We start from the raw sequence: 17,813 nt of genomic DNA on the forward strand, positions 1-17,813 counted from the left end.
CTCCATGCTGCTGGCCTGCTGGGGACGTTTTGTTGCCTGCCTGTCCACCAGTGCCCGTTTTCGTAGGTGCATGCATGGCTCCTTGCTTGCCTGGCCAGCAGAGCTAGCTTTCCTTCGCTGCCCAAAGGTGCATGCATGGCTGAAGCATTCAGCTATGTAACCCAAATGTCCTGCATGATAATATACATGGCTGTCGCAAGAAAAATCAGGCTGTCGAATATAATCAATCATAGCCGTTGGCATCTTGATGAACGGCGGTTGGCATCTCATAAGCTCGTTCCGAAAGAGAAGGTGAAAAGTAAGGCAAAAGGTAGCGTCAGATGTAAAACGAGAGGGGGGTCAAGCCAAGCAAATGAAAGCAATATTTTACCGGTGAGGCATAAATAAAGGTACCAAGTACAGCCAAACTAATAGTCATACTACAGCTTATCTACTGGTAAACTTTTTTCACAGCACGGCAAACTGAGCAGAATGAAGTATAATTCCTCCCTCACTCAATACAGGTAACAGAATTATATATAAGCAACAGATAAAACTGCTGTTGAGCTCGTTTTTATTGATCACGTTGTCGACTAGATCAGCCAAGGGAAGTTGCAAGAGCGAAGCCCATCTGCAGAACATGACGAGGTTAGGAACTGAACAAAATATACTCTTTGCTGCGAACGTATGTTGATATTTTCCTTTGGTTTTCACCAAACATAATGAGGCATTGGACAACTAAGGGAAAGCAATTGGTCAACCAAAATAGAGTATATTCTTCCAGCGTCCAAATACAAGGACTAATAATGCTCAGATCAACAGGTGGCAATTTTGTTTCGTTAACTTCTAAGAAGGATACCTTGGTTAGTGACTTGTGCCACGAAGTGTAGAAGTGATAGAAAAATCTACCAGTTCAACTTCCCGTGATTATCTTTCTGGTTGATCAGAACTCGAAGCTCCATTAGGAGCTGGTGTGGACAAGTTGCTCGTGGAACCATTCTCCGCTGGTGGAGTATTTCCCCATTTCCTCTCAGATTCCAAAGGTTCCAATACATAAACACCACCATCAGTCAGACCTAGAGCAAACTGGCTTGCTTCCGAAGGGTGTGCCGCAACCACAACAGGATGAACACTTGAACTAGAAAAGCAAGGACATGTATCAGCAATTTATTCACAGGTCATCACTAATGTGGCAATCATATGATTTGCTTGTCATAACAATAGTTCAAGAAAATAAATGTTTGGGTGCTCTAGAAAATGTTTCTGTTGCAACTTTCTAGTTTGATGTATTCAGCAGTTAAAAATCAAGACTCTTCTAAAGAATGCAGGAGGAGGCAAACATGCAAACCACTGTAATAAACTGGTAGTTTGTGGCTTCACCAACTGTAACATTTGTTTTTAATTTTACTCCTCCGAAGACCTTTTTCAGTTCATCTTAATCCACACCCAATAGATTTCTCTGGAATTTCCCCGTGAAGTAAATCCAAGGACCTTTTCAGAGACATCACTGAGAAATATTCCCCCTAAGGCTATGCAAGTTACTCTAGGCAAACCTCGATCTAATCAAAGAGTACAAATACTGATGGATGACAGCGCCATATCATTACACTTTCTCTGTGCTATCCGATTTTCAACCAGTGGACAAAGAGGCACCAAATAAAGGGCAACAATACACTACTATGATAAGAGTGTCATGTTACGCTGCCCTGCCGTAAGGCAGCCCTAAAATACCACCTCGTTGTATGCTGCAACATGATAAACCTACTGCCGCGTATACACATTACCCCAGCTAGGCATGACATGAATCTTTAATTCTGCCGATGATTCCATTATACCAATAAGCTAGTTTTCTATGTGAGGACATTTAGCTTGCTATATTTCAGAAATACTCTACTACAGTTAATAATATGGAATTACTGTTTTCTTTTTTGAAGGTTGTTCAGGAACTTTAGCATGCAGTCCAAGAGACGTACACCATGTTAGATATATATATTGCTCTATGTAATATCCCTAATTTATAAGAGGTTTCTTGCATATTGTCACATTTACATGTGTATATATATTGACTTAGGACCTCTAAGAAATACAAGTTGATATTACTAACATGGTATACAAAGCCAAAATTTAGGGTTAAGGTTTCTCTTCTCGCGTGTTGCAACTTCACGTGACTATCCCTTTTGGTAACTTTTCATCTACAATAATCATCAGATTCGTCTTCCCCCGCCATATCTACTGATGCCGCTGTCTCTCCCCTCCGAATCCGTTTGGATCTGGCCGCCGCCATCGAGTGTCTACCGTCCTCTTCCCCACCGAATCTCGTCACCCTCGTCAGGCGGAAGGAGGCGCTCGGGCAGGCCGCCGCTTCCTATTGTCTCTTCACCGAGATCTAGTGCAGGATTCGGCTTGTGGTGTCCGCGCTCCCGCTGTCCATCGGCACGCCTCCGCTCGTCAAACGCGAATCCTGCGCTCGGCTGTTAGCCAGCTAGCCTCCTCCGCCGGCGGCTACCTCTCGGTTGTGTTTGGGTGGCTCTGAAACAGAGCTGTCCTTTGTAGCACAGGTGGAGAAAAAGAGTACAAAAAAAAATATTTGCAATCGCTTGCCCCTTTTCTTTGCGCTCTCGGCGTTGTTCGTTGCTACTTGTTGCTAGCCGCTACCTTTGCACTCTCGCCATTGATCTCCGCTTCTCCTTTGCACTCTCGTCATCGCTCGTCACCTCTTTAGGATGTCATCGAGCACCGTTTCAATTCCTCAGTGTTCGGTGCTCTTTGATGGTGCCAACTACTGAGACTTCGTGCAGCATATGTGTGTCCACATGCGTGGTTTCGTCTTTGGGGTGTTCTTTGTGGTGACGTTCCTCGTCCGCCTTCCCTTGAGCTTCCGACAGAGCTCGTCCAGCCGACTGTCGGCACAACAGACAAAGTAGCTTTTGACATCACCACTGTTGCCTATGAGAAGATTGTCTCCGCCTATTAGGAAGCTTTGGAGTTGTACCGTGATCGGTTGTTTGACTGTGCTCAGTGGATGGATGATGATTCTCGTGCCGCTTTTATTCTGATTGCTAGTGTGGAGCACAGGTTTTCTACTAAGATTGTTAGGTTCTCTGTCTTTTAGATGTTGACTCATCTTCGTCAGACCTATGAACCGTCTGAGGATGTTCACTATCTGTCTGTTGCTCGCCAAGAGCAGTCTCTTCGGCAGGGTGATGCTACAATTGATGCATTCTATGCTCGAATGTCGGATGTGTGGCGTCAGTTGAACTCTTTCTGTTGCTGGTTACCACTCTTGTTAGTGTTGCTTGGATCTGCATGCTAAGCGTGACTTTCGACGCCTCTACGAGTTCCTGACTCGCCTTCGCCCAGAGTTTGAGCAACGTCGGGCTCAGTTGCTTGCTCGACATCCTCGTGTCACGTTTGTGGAGGCTCTTACAAAGCTACGATCAGAGGAGACTTATCTGCGAGGTTCTGGACTCTTGTCATCTTGTCATTTTCTTCAGTGTTGGTTGCTCGTCCACCTATTGCGCCTACATCTTTGACTACACCATCGTCTGCTCCTCGCGCGCCTCCGCCACCTAAGCCCTCTTCAGGTGGTGATGGTCTCCCTCACTGCGCCTACTGCACGAGGGCCATGTCGAGACGAACTACTACCGGAAGAAGTATCTTCGACGTTCCTTTGGTGCTTCTACCTTATCTACTTCCTCGACTACTTCTCGACACGAGATTGTGACGCTGCTTTGTCGCATGATTGCTATCTCTGGCTCTGCACCGACAGGTTCTACTAGTTCTACTACTCTTTTCTGTCACTGAGAGCCATCTTCTACACAGTCAAATACCTCTTGGATTCTCAACTCTGGAGCATCTTTTCATATGACTTCTAATTCTTTTAGTCTGTCTTAGCTTCATCCTCTTGTTTCTCCTATACATGTCGTTACCGATAATGGTACTTCTCTTTCCATTGCTGGTCGAGGCACCCTTAGAACTTTTTTTAGCGTTCCTTATGTTGTTCATGTTCTCAACTCACCATGCAGCTCATGTCAGCTGGTCAGCTCACTGACCATGGTTGTCGTGTTACTCTAGATTCTGACTCTTGTGTTTAGGATCGTCACATGGGTGCTATGCTTGGTACTGGTCACCAGCGCCATGATTCTCAGCATCTATGGGAGCTTGACTGGCTTTGTCTTCCTTCCGCTGCCGCCGCCAGTCTCTCTACTTCCTCGACTACTGGCTAGTTTCAGCAGTGGCATCATCGTCTTGGTCATGTTTGTGGATCGTGTCTGTCTTCATTAGTTCATCGTGGTCTTTTAGAGTCTATTTCAGGGAATGCGTCCTTAGATTGTCAAGGTTATAAACTGGTAAACAGATTCAACTTCCTTATCCTCATAGTGAGTTAGTGTCTCAACGTCCTTTTAATATTGTTCATTCAGATGTATAGGGTCCCTCCCTTCGTTTCGAAAGGGGGCCATAATTCCTACATTATCTTTATAGATGATTTCTCTCGTCACACTTGGATTTATTTCATGTCATTCTCATTGCGATGTGTATCTATATATAAGTGTTTTGCCACTATGATTCGCACTCAATTTGACACTCATATTCGTGTTTTTTTGCTGACTCTGCTAGTGAATTTCTTTCTAGGCATCTTCGTTCCTTTCTCGGTGAACATGGTACGTTGTCTCAGTTCTCCTGCCCTGAAGCTCATGCTCAGAATGGTGTTGCTGAATGCAAGCATCGTCATCTCCTTGAGACTGCTCGTGCGCTTATGCTTGTCTCTTCTGTTCCACCTCATTTTAAGGTCGAAGCGGTCTCCACTGCCACAAACTTGGTCAATATCTAACCCTCTTCTGCTCTCTAAGGGTGGGATTCCTTTTGAGCATCTATGTGGACGCCTTACTGACTACTCTCTCCGTCTTTTTGTTGTGTTTGGTACGTTCTTCTCCCTCTCGTGAACGTATCAAATTGACTACTCAATCTGTTGTGTGTTTTTCTTGGCTACAGTGTTGAGCATAAGGGTTATAGGTGTTATGACCCTATTGCTCGCCGGATGCGTATTTCTCGAAATGTTATTTTTGATGAGTCTCATCCCTTGTATCGTTGTACTACACCTTCCACTTCTTCAGCATCTTTGGTCGAGCCTCTATCCTTTCTCACTTTTCCTACAACACCTGTTTCTTCTTCACTTCCTTAGGCACCATTGGCACCCTCTCCTGTTGTGCCTGCTTTGGTGCCTTCCAAACCTTTGGCCTCATCTCATGCTCCTACTACTTCTGGTATGGTTGAGTCTTTTCCTTTCCACTATACTCGTTGTTCTCATGTTGTCTCACATCCTACTAAGCTATTTTTTGATGAGCTATCTCCTTCTGGTGATTCAATTCCTTCCTCCCCTCGCTATTCTCTTCGTGATCGCCATTCGATTCGACCTCCTTATCGTTTTAGCTTTGTTGGTGTCATTCCTGCTGAGCCGTCTTCTTACCGTGAGGTTGTTATTCATCAGGAATTGCAGCATGCGATGGCTGATGAGCTTGCTGCTCTTGAGCGCACCGGCACATGGGATCTTGTTCCTCTTCCCCCACATGTTCGTCCTATCATGTGCAAGTGGATCTATAAGGTTAAACCCGCTCTGGTAGTTCTCTTGAGCGTTATAAGGCTCGTCTTATTGCCCGTGGTTTCTAGCAGGAGCATGGTCGCGACTATGATGAGACTTTTGCTCCGGTAGCCCACATGACTACAGTGCGCACTCTTCTTGCCGTTGCTTCTATGCATCAGTGGTCTATCTCAAGACTGCCACTCTTAATGGTGAGTTGTGTGATGAGGTCTACATACACCCACCACCAGAGTATTCTGTTCCTGAGGGCGTGGTTTGTCGTCTTCGTCGCTCTCTCTATAGCCTTAAGCAAGCTATTCGAGCTTGGTTTGAGCATTTTTCTTCTGTGATTATTACAGTTGGTTTTTCTGCTAGTGCTCATGACCCTACGCTCTTTGTTCACACTTCGTTTCGTGGCTGGACTCTTCTTCTCTTATATGTTAATATGATCATTACAGGAGATAATTCTGAGTATATTGCCTTTGTGAAGGCTCGTCGCAATGACCAGTTTCTTATACCCGATCTTGGTCTTTTTCGCTACTTTCTTAGAATTGAGATTTCTTCTACGTCTGAGGGCTTCTTTCTGTCTCAAGAGAAGTATATTCAAGATCTTCATTGTGCTTCTCTCACTGATAAGTGCACTACTGAGACTCCTATGGAGCTTAATCTTAAGCTCCGATCCACTGATAGTGAGCCTCTTGCGGACCCCACTCGCTATCGTCATCTAGTTAAGAGTATTGCTTACCTTAGTGTCGCTCGTCCTAACATTTCTCATGCAGTGCACATCCTCAATCTGTTTGTTTCCTCTCCTACTCAGCTCCACTAGTCATATACTGCGGGTTTTGCGCTATCTTCGTGGGACTATCTCTCGTCTCTTCTTTTCACACTACAACTCTTTACAGCTTCGTGTTATTCTGATGCTACTTGAGCTAGCGATCCTTCTGATCGTCGGTCTATTTCTGCCTACTATGTTTTCCTTGGTGGTTCTCTCATTGCATGGAAGACTAAAAAGCAGACCGCAGTTTCTCGTTCTATTGCTGAGGCCATGGCACTGTTAACAGTGGAGCTAAGTTGGTTATGTGGTTACTTGAGGATTTTGGTGTTTCTTCTCATGCACCTACTCCTCTTTACTCAGACAGTATAGATGGTATCAGTATTGCTCGAGATCCGATGAAGCATGAGCTCACTAAGCATATTAGTGTTGATGCTTCTTACACACGGGCACAGGTACATGATGAAGTAATTGCTCTTCAGTATGTTCCTTCTGAGCTTCAGTTGGCTGATTTCTTCACGAAGGCACAGAGTACAGCTCAGCACAAATTCTATCTCTCCAAACTCAATGTGGTTGATCCCCCCATATATATTGCTATGTGTAATATCCCCCGTCTATAAGTGGTTTCTTGTATATTGTCACATGTATATGTGTATATATACTGACCCAGAGCCTCTAAAGAATACAAGTTGATATTCCTAACACACCCAAGGTGGTCTAAGGACTAGAACAGGTGGGCAGGGACTGTTCCCAAGGGGAAAAAAAGGTAAAGAAAAGACAGCAGCACTTGGGCTCAACTCAATCCTACTTTTCTTAACCACAACAGAATTGTCAATTCCATCCAGTATTTTGGAATACAAATCTACAAAAAAATACATAGAATAAACTGTGTTTTACAGAATACCTGATATTTTGAGGAAGATAGGAAGCTGGAAGAATTCGACATTGGAGTCTCAAGCTCGATGCATTAAATATGCAGACAGTAGCATCCATAAAGCTTGCATAAATCAGTTGACTATCACACGAGAATGTGGCGTGTGTTATTGGAGCTGTATTCTCTCGAACAGGCCACTGAAAGTAAAGTTAAGACATGAGGTAACCTTCATAGTGAGCTCCACTGCAAAGAGGGAGAGAAACTTTACCTGCTTCACCGGTTCTAGTCTAGTAGTATCATAGATGGCAATCTGGGTTTCATGCACAACAAGAAAGTGCATTTGATCTTGGTGGAACTGAACACGTGTGTCTAAGATGTTGGATGGGCGACCTGATGGTATCTGCAAAAATCTGTTCTTTTGCTTCTCCCATCCATCCGTGTTCCAAACACATAACTACAACAGGAAACAATTAAAAGCAGTGAGAATAGAATATAAGTAGCTGGTCAGATATGTTATAACTTGATAGTTCAGTAAACAACCTGGGCATCAGCTCCGGAAGAGACCAACACATTTAACACATTTGAGAAGGCAAGACCCGTGATTCTCTTAGAGTGGCCTCTAAGCTTGCTTTTGACCTGTGGAAAGAAAAAAAAAAGACATAACTTGACCGTATCCTGTTCTATGGAGAGAGAAAAAGCTAATCATATTATCCACTGCTAATACCTCATCAATTCGGACATTATAAATTTGAATGGTTGAGTCATCCATTCCAATTGCAATTATGTTGTTATCTTGAGGGTGGAATGCAAGAAAAGTTGCTGCTGGCGGTGGAGGCATAAATGTTGTCATCGTCTGCAGTAAAAATAAACATAAAAGGTGGTTTCTATGTAAGAGATAATAACAGGACTCTTCATTATGATTTACGAACCTTGAAAGTCATCATGTTGAATAGAGAGATCTTCCCTCCAGAAGCAGACATGACATATGAATCATTCTTTGACAAAGCAAAGCAGTGAACAGCTTCTTCAGGATTACTGTCAGCCGTGTCATTAGTCATGAAGATGCCACTCGGAGGTTGCCATAGTTGAGGAGACACACTCGCAGTAGCCTACAAGAGTAAATAGAAAACTGAACCAATTAGTAACAATCTACCACAAACTGTTCACTTCTGGTGTGCAGAGAAGATAAGCAATCTGAGCACTATTCATATGTGACCGGGAGGGGGGGGGTGATTTCACCTTTCCAGTCGAATTCCGATCACTGCGTGGCCATTTCCAAAGCAGATGAACAGCACTTGCAGTTAAAGCCAAGATAGCAACACCAGAATTTGTGTAAATCAGTCTCGAAATCTGCAATTATGAGAAAAAGCTTTATGACAAAATCAGCATCGGCATTACCAAGTTGAATGGATAAACCAAGAATATAAGTCAGGATGCGAAACGCCATCCATTCCACTTGAATGGACAAGCATCAAGGACTGAGCTGAAAATCTAGGGTAGACATGCAGGCAACAGCTTAGTGCAATTGACAGTTGTACAGAGTGTTCCAAGCCCAATGGACTTCTGTGCAATAAGAGCTGAATTATCTGAAGATCTATACATACACATAGGTAGGATATAGTGTACTACAGATTAATTTTGTGCAACCGCATTAACAGGTCCAAATGATGATGCCGTTCAACTCCATGCACAGGATTGTAAAAAGAAATGATCTAGATTCAACAAATAACGCAAAGGAAAAAGAGGAGGAATAAAGCACCACCTTGCTTGCTCTCATGTTATCCGCCAGTTTTATTGATCTGCACTGACTTGACTCAGTTATCTCCATAAGCTTCCATACCTTTGACTTGTCCAATGACTCATCAGCTATTCTAGGTTTTACATCCACCAAATTTTTGCTATCTCCATTCTGTTGTTTTATTTCAGGAGTATGACAAAGTTAGTTGGGATCATAAAAGTTGTTTTCAGATAGAAGAATAGAAGATCAGAAGAAATAGGATAGTGAGTATAGGCAAACCATTGCAGTTATAGCTGCCGGAGTAGCAGTTCCTGAACTGGTTGCTGCAGCCGCCGCAGCAGCAGTCAATGGATTTATTAGAGGCTGCATCAACAAGGATCGATTGGATCATACTTGCAGAAATTCTTCTCAGAATTTTATGGTTATAAGGAACTACCTTAGTTACAGTTTCAGATGCATTACGAGAAGCATCGAAAGAACGATTTTCCAGCATGCGCAGTAACCGAAGTCCATCTGTGTTAGCTAAGATCTTGAAACCATTATCATGAGTAGAAACAGCCAACAGAGTACCCTCCTTGTTGAAGCGAATCCGTGGACTTGCCTGATGATTGTGGGGCCATGTGAAAACAAGATGAAAATTTCATAGTTCATTTTATGCAATCAGCCCTTCACCAAAACTAGGCGCACATAAAAGAAACAAAGGACTCACAGGTAGGCCACCATCAGCATCAATGGTAGTCAGAAGACCTGTGTTGTCCATGTCCCATATCTTAATCAAGAATTCATCTCCAGCAGCCAAAAATCTGTTTCGGGTGGTATCAAATTGTACAACACCCAAGGATCGCTTACGAAATCCCTGATATGTTCTCTTCACCGCTCCTTCGCTTTCATTCCATTCTACTAGATGTGATTCACCGTCCTTGCTAGTCCCACAAGAAAACAGCCTACTCATGAAGGACGAAAAATTAGTGGAAGAAAAATAAAAACACTCACATATTCCTAAGTAAACCAAGTAACAAAGAACTAAAAAAGGGCACCTTGAACCATCCGCGCTATATGCCATTGTAGTGCACCAATGACCTGGTGCATCATAGTCAACTCTAGATCCCAAATTATCGTATAGCCATGCCTTTATCTTTCCATCTAAAGCAGTTGAGAAGATGAACTGAACAATAAGAAAGTAACATGAGGTAGAACCGTCAGTTTCCTATGGTACAGAATTGGGCACCAACAACAATTGAGTGTAATAATAACCGCATGAATACCTGAATGTTTTCCTTGTAATGCGGGCACACTGAATAAACTGGAGCTTCATGACCTTCAAAGGTAAATTGCTTTGCACCACTAGTGGCGTCCCATACCTAGTACGCAATACTCACAGAGCTTCATATTTCTCAGTTGAAAAAATAATTAGTCCAATAGCCAATGCCATCACAGAAACTCACCTTAATTGTCTTATCATCTCCGCATGTAATTATACATAGATGCTTATTTGGATGAGCAAATGCGATGTCATTTACACCACCAACATGTGCATCAATCTGGAAAAAAAAAGAATTAATCAAATTTACGAATCAAGATAGCCAATTATACACAGGATAATACATCAAGCAATAATCAGATTGAACGAACTAAGAAATGCAATCAAACCTCCAGGTGTTGCCTAATATCATCGCCGCCGTGATAGGAATAAATCTGTACAATATGCCTTGAATAAGCAACACCTGTTGAAAGGAGAAATACATTAGAAAGCTGTGGCCACAAAAGGACAGCAAAAACACTAGTTAAATCATCTTACCGAATAAGGTTCCATCAGGACTCCATATTATACGATTAACTGTTACACTAGGGTCCTTAACCAGAGATGCCTGATGATGAATGTACACGTTATACATACATAGAAGGGTTGTAACGAGCACCAAGTTACCGAATCACATACTGCAAGAAACAAACCTGGAGGGCCATCGAACATTTCCCAAGCTCCCAAACCTTGAAGTTTCTTACAACAAGTTTGTCCTTGGTACCAACATCCCACAATCCAATCTCACCAACATTGGTACCAACTACAGCAGACCAATGGTAAAGAATAAAGATAGCATGGTGAGATGACAGGGAATGGACTAATCCAGATTTATCATGAGAAAGCAACAAGGCACTAAGAAGAACTTACCAAGAAGAAGTGTTTGTTGAAGTGGATGGAAATCCATGCTCATCGGGTTTGATCCTTGGCTCAAGGTCCGTGCAACAGTTCTATGGAAATCGTCTTGTTGGTAGCTATGGCTCTGCGGATAAGTCACAGGCAACATGTTCACCGGAAGATTCACCTGCTAAATCAGACCACCATGAAGTACATGTCACCCCAAATGATTAGGCGAACAGTATCAAGAATCTAGTAATGGCAACATATATTTCAGGACGGTGTATCACAAATACCTCCTCAGACATGCCAATTGGTCTAGTTCTCTTGGAGACATGATCAGAATCTCCTGATGGATAATCCATACCAGGGTTGGCAGTTGTCGGTGTCCTAGGATGCTTTAATATAGCAGCTGCGAGGTGTAAAAGCAGAAAGATGTTGGCCAACAGGCACATGTACTGCCTTCAATTCAGACCATTCCATAATTCTTTGCAACAGAAATTAAATAAGTACCAGGATTCGTAGGAGTACCAAATCCAATTGCACCACCAGACACAGCAGGATGTGTTACTGCTGGAGGGTTTGACATCCACCCAGCCAGAGGTGGGACAGGTGTTGGTGCAGGTTGAAATGGCTGAAAAGGACATACATCAAGCTCTAAACAATTGTACTAAATCATGTTCTACACAATTGTACCCTTTCACTTATATATGAAGCATCCAAATATGCTCAACAAGCTTACTCCATGGGCACCCAGTGGGGGGAAACCTCCAGGTTTTGGTATAGATCCAAGTAACGGATTGTTTGCTGGAGATGGAGCACGTGCACCATTTGGTTGTCCACAAGAATGATCAACAAAGAGAGTCTTGATATCAGGATTAGGCCTAGGATTTTTGCAAAGCTGGTGCTGCCAGTTTAAGCTGTCGAATATGATCAATAGTAAGGTTGCCTATCATAAAGGTAAAAAATCCTTACACAGACCTTTTAATTACAGATCTAAAAAAGACCTTTTAATTACATAATTATAATATCTTTTGCTCCTAAATTAAACATACATGAGAATTATAATCTCTTTTGCTCCTAAATTAAACAATATATGAGAAATCAAGAGACACACAGCACGCCAATGTGAACTAAACCCAGAATCAGCTAGCGCTAACTCTGATAATCTTAGAGACTAGCCACAGAGAATCTTATATATGATAAATAATCAAAAAGCAACTAGCAACATATCAGGAAAATGCAAGCAAAAGATAAGAAGTTAAACATTAGTATTTCCAAACATAACATCCATAAGAATCAGCATGCAAAATAAATCATGTTTACAATATAAAAACAGTAGAAACAAATCAGAAGCTAACAGGTGTTGAAGTAACAACTAGTTGTTCTACTAAATCAGTATCCTAAATCCTAAATCAAGGAATTCCCATTTAGTTATAAGAATTGATTGATCTATTTTTTATTTTTATTATATAAACATGTATTGCCTTATCAGTGTTATTAGAGGAATGGTGTTGCACGGTATCAACGTGTCCGTATCATGTATCGGTTATGCCATATCCAGGCAACCTAGTCTAAAACAGTTCAATTGCTAAGGCTCTCTCTTCACTCACATTACCGCAACCTTACAAGAAGAAACAAAATGTCATAATTATTGAGAAAAGGGGGCACAGAGATCATTTTATTTCTTTGTGTGCTACCTCTGGTTGATAAGTGTCCGCAATCTAGAATTCTTCAGGTTGGGAAACTGAAGCTTGTCGCGGAATAAGGGGTTAGCTTCAATCAGTTTCTTCAACTCAACAAGCATTATTGCTCTTGCAGATTTTGTGTCACCATACTTGGAGAGCTGCTCATTTTCCCTAACAAAACAAAAGAAGAAATCACTCACTGAGCAATCCAGAAACAATTAAAAGTCACAGCAGCAATGACTACAGACTAATGCATACAAACAATGGGCCTAGCCAGGCTAGCATTTAACCTAAAGTTCTCCAAGGTCAGAAGCTGTGTGATCTCCTTAAACAGCTCCTCATTGAAGGATGCAAAGACCTTCAAGTCCTTGACCAAGATTTCAACAGCCTTTGATCGATCATGCCTGACAGAAAAGCAAAGAAACCCCAGTCAGCAAGGCACTCCACTCCAGCATCATAAACGCTGCATAACCCTCTCCACTTACTTATCAAGAGCCTCGAGATACTTCTGCTTGCGGATCTCAAAGAATATCTTCATCGAGTAGCGGTTGTCGTCAACCTTGGTGAAGCCCCCGAGATAGCGCTCCACCTCGTCCCAATTCCCATTGACGACCTCGTCCTCAAAGTACTTCATGTTGAAGTAGAACCCTGACTCCTGCTCGAGCCTAAACAGCAACAAGAGCGCCGACCGACTAAGAAGTCGATACTAGATAGACACACAAGACGGTCCCTTTTCTTCTTCGGTTCGAATCACTCACTTGTGGACAGTCTCTTTAAACTTCTCCTCATCGAGGAACTGTAGGATGAGGAAGACCAGCTCCCGGCTCAGCGACGACATCCTCCCTCCTCCCTCCGCCTCACCCACGCGGAGGCGGATGCACCTAGGGTCCTACCCTATGAGACCTGCACAGGACCAAGGGCGGACTTAGAGTTGAGCCCCAATTTTCTTTCCGGAAAATAAGGATCTGATTGCTCACAGCAGGCAAGAGATCTCCCAGAACAAGCAAATCTTAAGGGGGGAATCCATCGACGTGAGTTAGGGTTCCTTACCAGCAAAAGAGAACAACCCTAAGTCCGGATGGATCGCCACTCCACGCAAATCCAGTTGCAATCAAGACAGTTTCGTGGCATCGGCTTGCATCAGTGGAGGGCTCGGCGGCTTCGGATTTGGGGGACGGCGGTGCTCGATCGCCAGAGGAACAACCGAGGGATAAAACTGAAGCAGGGGCAATATGGGTAAGTCAACAACGGATGGGAGCCGAATTTCCCTGTTTAAAGGACAGAAAAACAACAAAAATGGAACTTTACGCGCAAGGCCAGAATAGCAGCGTTTTCACAAGTAAATGAAGTAAGTGAAAAAATATCATGACACTGTTCTTTAAATGCATGGCAGCTCATTCTTAACATACAAATACAGTCTAGGTGGTGTAAATAAATGTTTAGCGAAAAAATAATGTGATCCTAGTAAATAACATCTTTTTCCATCACACATATGTGAATAATAGATTGTTGCGACCATATTGAGTCTGATACTGTAACTCTTTTTTTAAAATATTAAAACATTATTAAATTTATTTTATTATGTTTATGTATTTCACGTGCACACTTACTTGTTACTAGTTAAATTTTTTGCAAACTAAGATTTGGCATGGGTGCCAAACTCTTTAATTCCCTATCATATTGTTGGATGATCAAATAAATCTGTGGGGAAAAAGACGTATCTTTGACCTACATGTTAGATACATAAAAAACCTATATTACAATAACAGTATTCTTTACAAAGTATCTAATACACCGTAAAACCTAGCGGACTTCTATATTTTAGAAAGACTAAATTATGACAGGATTTTACCCATAGAATTCAGTTGTACCCCTAGCAACTAGGATTCATATCTTCTGCACATTGCACAGTAATGTCACAGTGTGACATTGCCTCCATCAAGCCCATAGGATCCTAGATCAATGGCTAAAGAATATTAGCCCGTCAAACCTTACATTTCTCATGTAAAATCCCCAATTCGAAAGAAACTCATATCCGGTGAGTCTTCAATGGACGAAGGCACCACCAGTCATCTCGATGTCTCACTCAGTTGTCGGAGTCCCCATCTATTATCTTGATCGTCTAATCACCGTTGAGACCCCTTTGCAGACCCGACTTACCGTCGCCCGATTGTCTAGATGCAATTGGTGTGTTCGACCCATTGCAGCCTCACCTAGCCAATACAGAGTATTATGTCGTTGTCGAGCCGCTACTCCTCTCAGTATGCACGTTGATTACATCTTTTTATACCATTGCAGCTCGACCACTTCTCATGCAAAACTTTCTCCGAATAAATTAGTGTATCAAGGCCGTGGTTGAGTGCTGTAAATAATGCATACAATTTTCTTATTGTGAAGCTTATCAATCCAATCTTTATTTTGCTTTGATCTGTTAGAATTATTGGGACCGGTCTATGTAATAATTACTGATAAATCTCAAAAACTCATATTGTAGAGAGTTGGTCCATGTTGAGACCCACCATTTTTTATAACATATTGGTAATAGAGGTGGAGGTGGGAGAATTTTTTTCTATATATATGCAAGGAACTCTACCTCTTTGATAGCACGTACAACATAGACTGTTAATTGAGAGTAACCTTAAAATTGGAAAAACTCTAATTTAGTGAATCTATATAAGAGTTAGGGTTTTATTTCTTTCTCTTTCTATTGTGTTACCGCTGTAGTATACTACATCCCAGTATCGGCGTGCACCGGCAACCGGGAGAGCAGGTCTTCGAAATCCTTGCTCTTAAGATTTTGCACCGGGAGAGGGCGAATAAGATTTTTAGGAAGCGCTCCGCGCGACTGCTCAAGTTCTTCACCACGGCTCGTCTTCCTGGTCGCTTGCGGGCTGCCCGTTGTCATCATCAACAATTTCAGCGCGTCGTCAACAGGATCGATCGTGCCATCAACACGGTGCAACCAGTATCTTCAGCAAACTTCACCACGCAAGACCAGTACGCAAAAAACATATTTCTCATACTCTATTTCCTGCAGTTACTAATTTTGAGTATAGTAGATCTAGTCATGTGTAGTGATTTCATACACATGTCTAGATTATGCTATGATGATATGATCATATCAATTTATCAGTTTCTGCTTATGAATTATTTATGAATTAATTTAAACTAAAAGTACCTTATATTCCATCATGATCCACTATATTTTTATCTCTCTTTAGTTTTTTCTTGTGGCTAGCAACACGTGTGGTACTATTCGGTGGCTGATTTGTTGTTTCAATCTCAGATTGATTCAGCAGCTTTCTTTGTGATGTTATCCTCCATTATAAGAAGACAATGTCAATTTTAGTGTTTAAGCCTAACGAAAATGGTGAGACTATGCTTTGGTGTCAAAAGGAAGATCAAAGATTTACTTATACCGCCAACCCCACTAATTACGAGCTAATTAAGTTTGAAGTTTGCTAGGCTAAAAACTCTATAAATAAAGGTTTGCTAGGATACTAATCCTTAGCCATTGATTTAGGAGCGAATGGGTTGGATGGAGGCAATGGCGCACTGTGGCATTACTCTACAATGTCAGAGGATTCAAATCCTAACAACTAAGATTTCTTTGGATCAGAGACTCAGAAGTATCTAAAGCTCCATGAAAAGTGCTTGCATAATAAGACTTCCAATATTTTATGGCTTCCGATTCAAATAAAAAATCCAACCAAAACGCAAAACAAAAATCGTGGCCATCACCTAGGAAAATTTGTGCATGGATCGATCCGATCCCGTCGTGGGAACGGCTCCCGGCCAAGACGATCTGGGATGCGGCTTGATTAGTAAGGAAGCGCTCGATTTGGGAGACCAAAGCAGGCTGGAGAGAGAAGAAGCTATTTGGACGAGGGAGGAGATACACCATCGTTTGGAATAGTAGTCATAATTTTATTTAAAAAAATTAAATTTTATATACTTTGACTAACATTTAATTAAATTAAAGAATATCTAGTATAAAAAATTATACAACTATATTCATAATTCAAAATAATTTCATATTATATAGATTTTGTAACTATAAATAATATATTTAATGAGAAAAATTTAGTCAAAATTTAGCGTTGAAGATCATGTCAGTAAAAATACGCATAATATTTATGAACAAGGGCGTATATAGAGGCCGTCATGGCTGATAAGTGCATCTACTTATCAATCTGCTCGCTGACTTATTGTGTATGATAAGTACTTGAGGCTGTGATAGGTGATAAGTCAGTGGGAGATAGTGGTGGGGCCCGCTGGGCCGTCGCCATTAACTCAACGGAACCCGGGGTGGCTGTGCATGGATTTGCTTGTAATGAAGACCTTCTCCACCCAAAACAAAGGATTTTCTTTTGAATCAAAAAAAGAAAAAAAAGTTTTTCTTCATACTGAAATGACCCGAGAGACACTTCACACTTGCATGACTGATTTCAGGAAAAAAAAAGTGAATATGCAACACAAGATAAATCTTGTACCAGCGAGAAGTATACATCCCTCTAAAAAATAGAGAAGTATACTAGCGGCTTTGAAAAAAAAAGGTATCTTATGAAATAAATTTAGTGGTGAACTGAAAAGAGAGTATCAAACAAGAAATTGTGATCACTGGCTCTAAGTATGTATTTGATTCAAATGTATTGTTCCAAGGTTATGAGCATCAGGAGATATTTTTAATTTTGTTGTGCCTTATGCAAGTTATGCTTTCTACTTCCTTTGTTTCGAAATATAAGAAGTATAGTTTAGCGATCTTGTTTTAAAATATAAGGCGTGTATGCAACTTTAGTGATGCTTATATTTTTCACACCGATCAAGCTTCGCTCTCTTCGACATTTATTATTGAACACACACACGATGTATTATGTCCCTTATTCAAAGGCGTCAACACCATCACAGATGGCACCATGATCATTTCAGACTGCTCTAATTTTAGTTTTTAAAAAGAAACGGAGCGGTATTATTTTAGATTTTCTGCAATGATTCTCCGCGGTTTAAACCCATAACACAAGTGAGCAACCATCATTAACAGTCAAAT

The 17,813-nt window shown here is 41.7% G+C and overlaps 1 protein-coding gene across 2 annotated transcripts; it reads right to left on the reverse strand.

The window, feature by feature from the left end:
* Window positions 1–353: 353 nt before the first annotated feature.
* Window positions 354–14,022, reverse strand: LOC133912075 (protein TPR3). Of its 2 annotated transcripts, none has more exons than XM_062354638.1 (27): window positions 13,817–14,022; window positions 13,525–13,669; window positions 13,252–13,431; window positions 13,057–13,170; window positions 12,779–12,937; window positions 11,821–11,998; window positions 11,592–11,712; window positions 11,375–11,490; window positions 11,112–11,265; window positions 10,895–11,004; window positions 10,740–10,809; window positions 10,592–10,665; window positions 10,387–10,482; window positions 10,207–10,302; window positions 9,979–10,106; window positions 9,651–9,885; window positions 9,378–9,542; window positions 9,221–9,304; window positions 8,966–9,112; window positions 8,443–8,553; window positions 8,133–8,312; window positions 7,928–8,056; window positions 7,744–7,839; window positions 7,472–7,657; window positions 7,234–7,400; window positions 839–1,117; window positions 354–610 (listed from the first exon to the last, which is right to left on the reverse strand). In XM_062354638.1, the coding sequence occupies exons 2-26, from the start codon at window positions 13,602–13,604 to the stop codon at window positions 907–909; spliced, it is 3,387 nt and encodes a 1,128-aa protein (XP_062210622.1). In that variant the 5' UTR covers window positions 13,605–13,669; window positions 13,817–14,022; the 3' UTR covers window positions 354–610; window positions 839–906. The 2 variants fall into 2 exon arrangements, with proteins under 2 accessions (XP_062210622.1, XP_062210621.1); XM_062354637.1 differs by having other exon boundaries at window positions 11,112–11,268.
* Window positions 14,023–17,813: the final 3,791 nt, after the last annotated feature.

The sequence above is a fragment of the Phragmites australis genome, chromosome 3, assembly GCF_958298935.1.
Source record: "Phragmites australis chromosome 3, lpPhrAust1.1, whole genome shotgun sequence".
In the NCBI taxonomy this organism is placed as follows: Eukaryota; Viridiplantae; Streptophyta; class Magnoliopsida; order Poales; family Poaceae; genus Phragmites; species Phragmites australis.

Coding starts and splice junctions, on each gene's coding strand:
- LOC133912075 (XM_062354637.1), bottom strand. CDS start 13,604: ATGTCGTCGCTGAGCCGGGAGCTGGTCTTCCTCATCCTACAGTTCCTC. Junction 10,303..10,386: donor GAGATGATAAGACAATTAAG/GTGAGTTTCTGT, acceptor ATTGCGTACTAG/GTATGGGACGCCACTAGTGG. Junction 9,543..9,650: donor ATGCTGATGGTGGCCTACCT/GTGAGTCCTTTG, acceptor CACAATCATCAG/GCAAGTCCACGGATTCGCTT.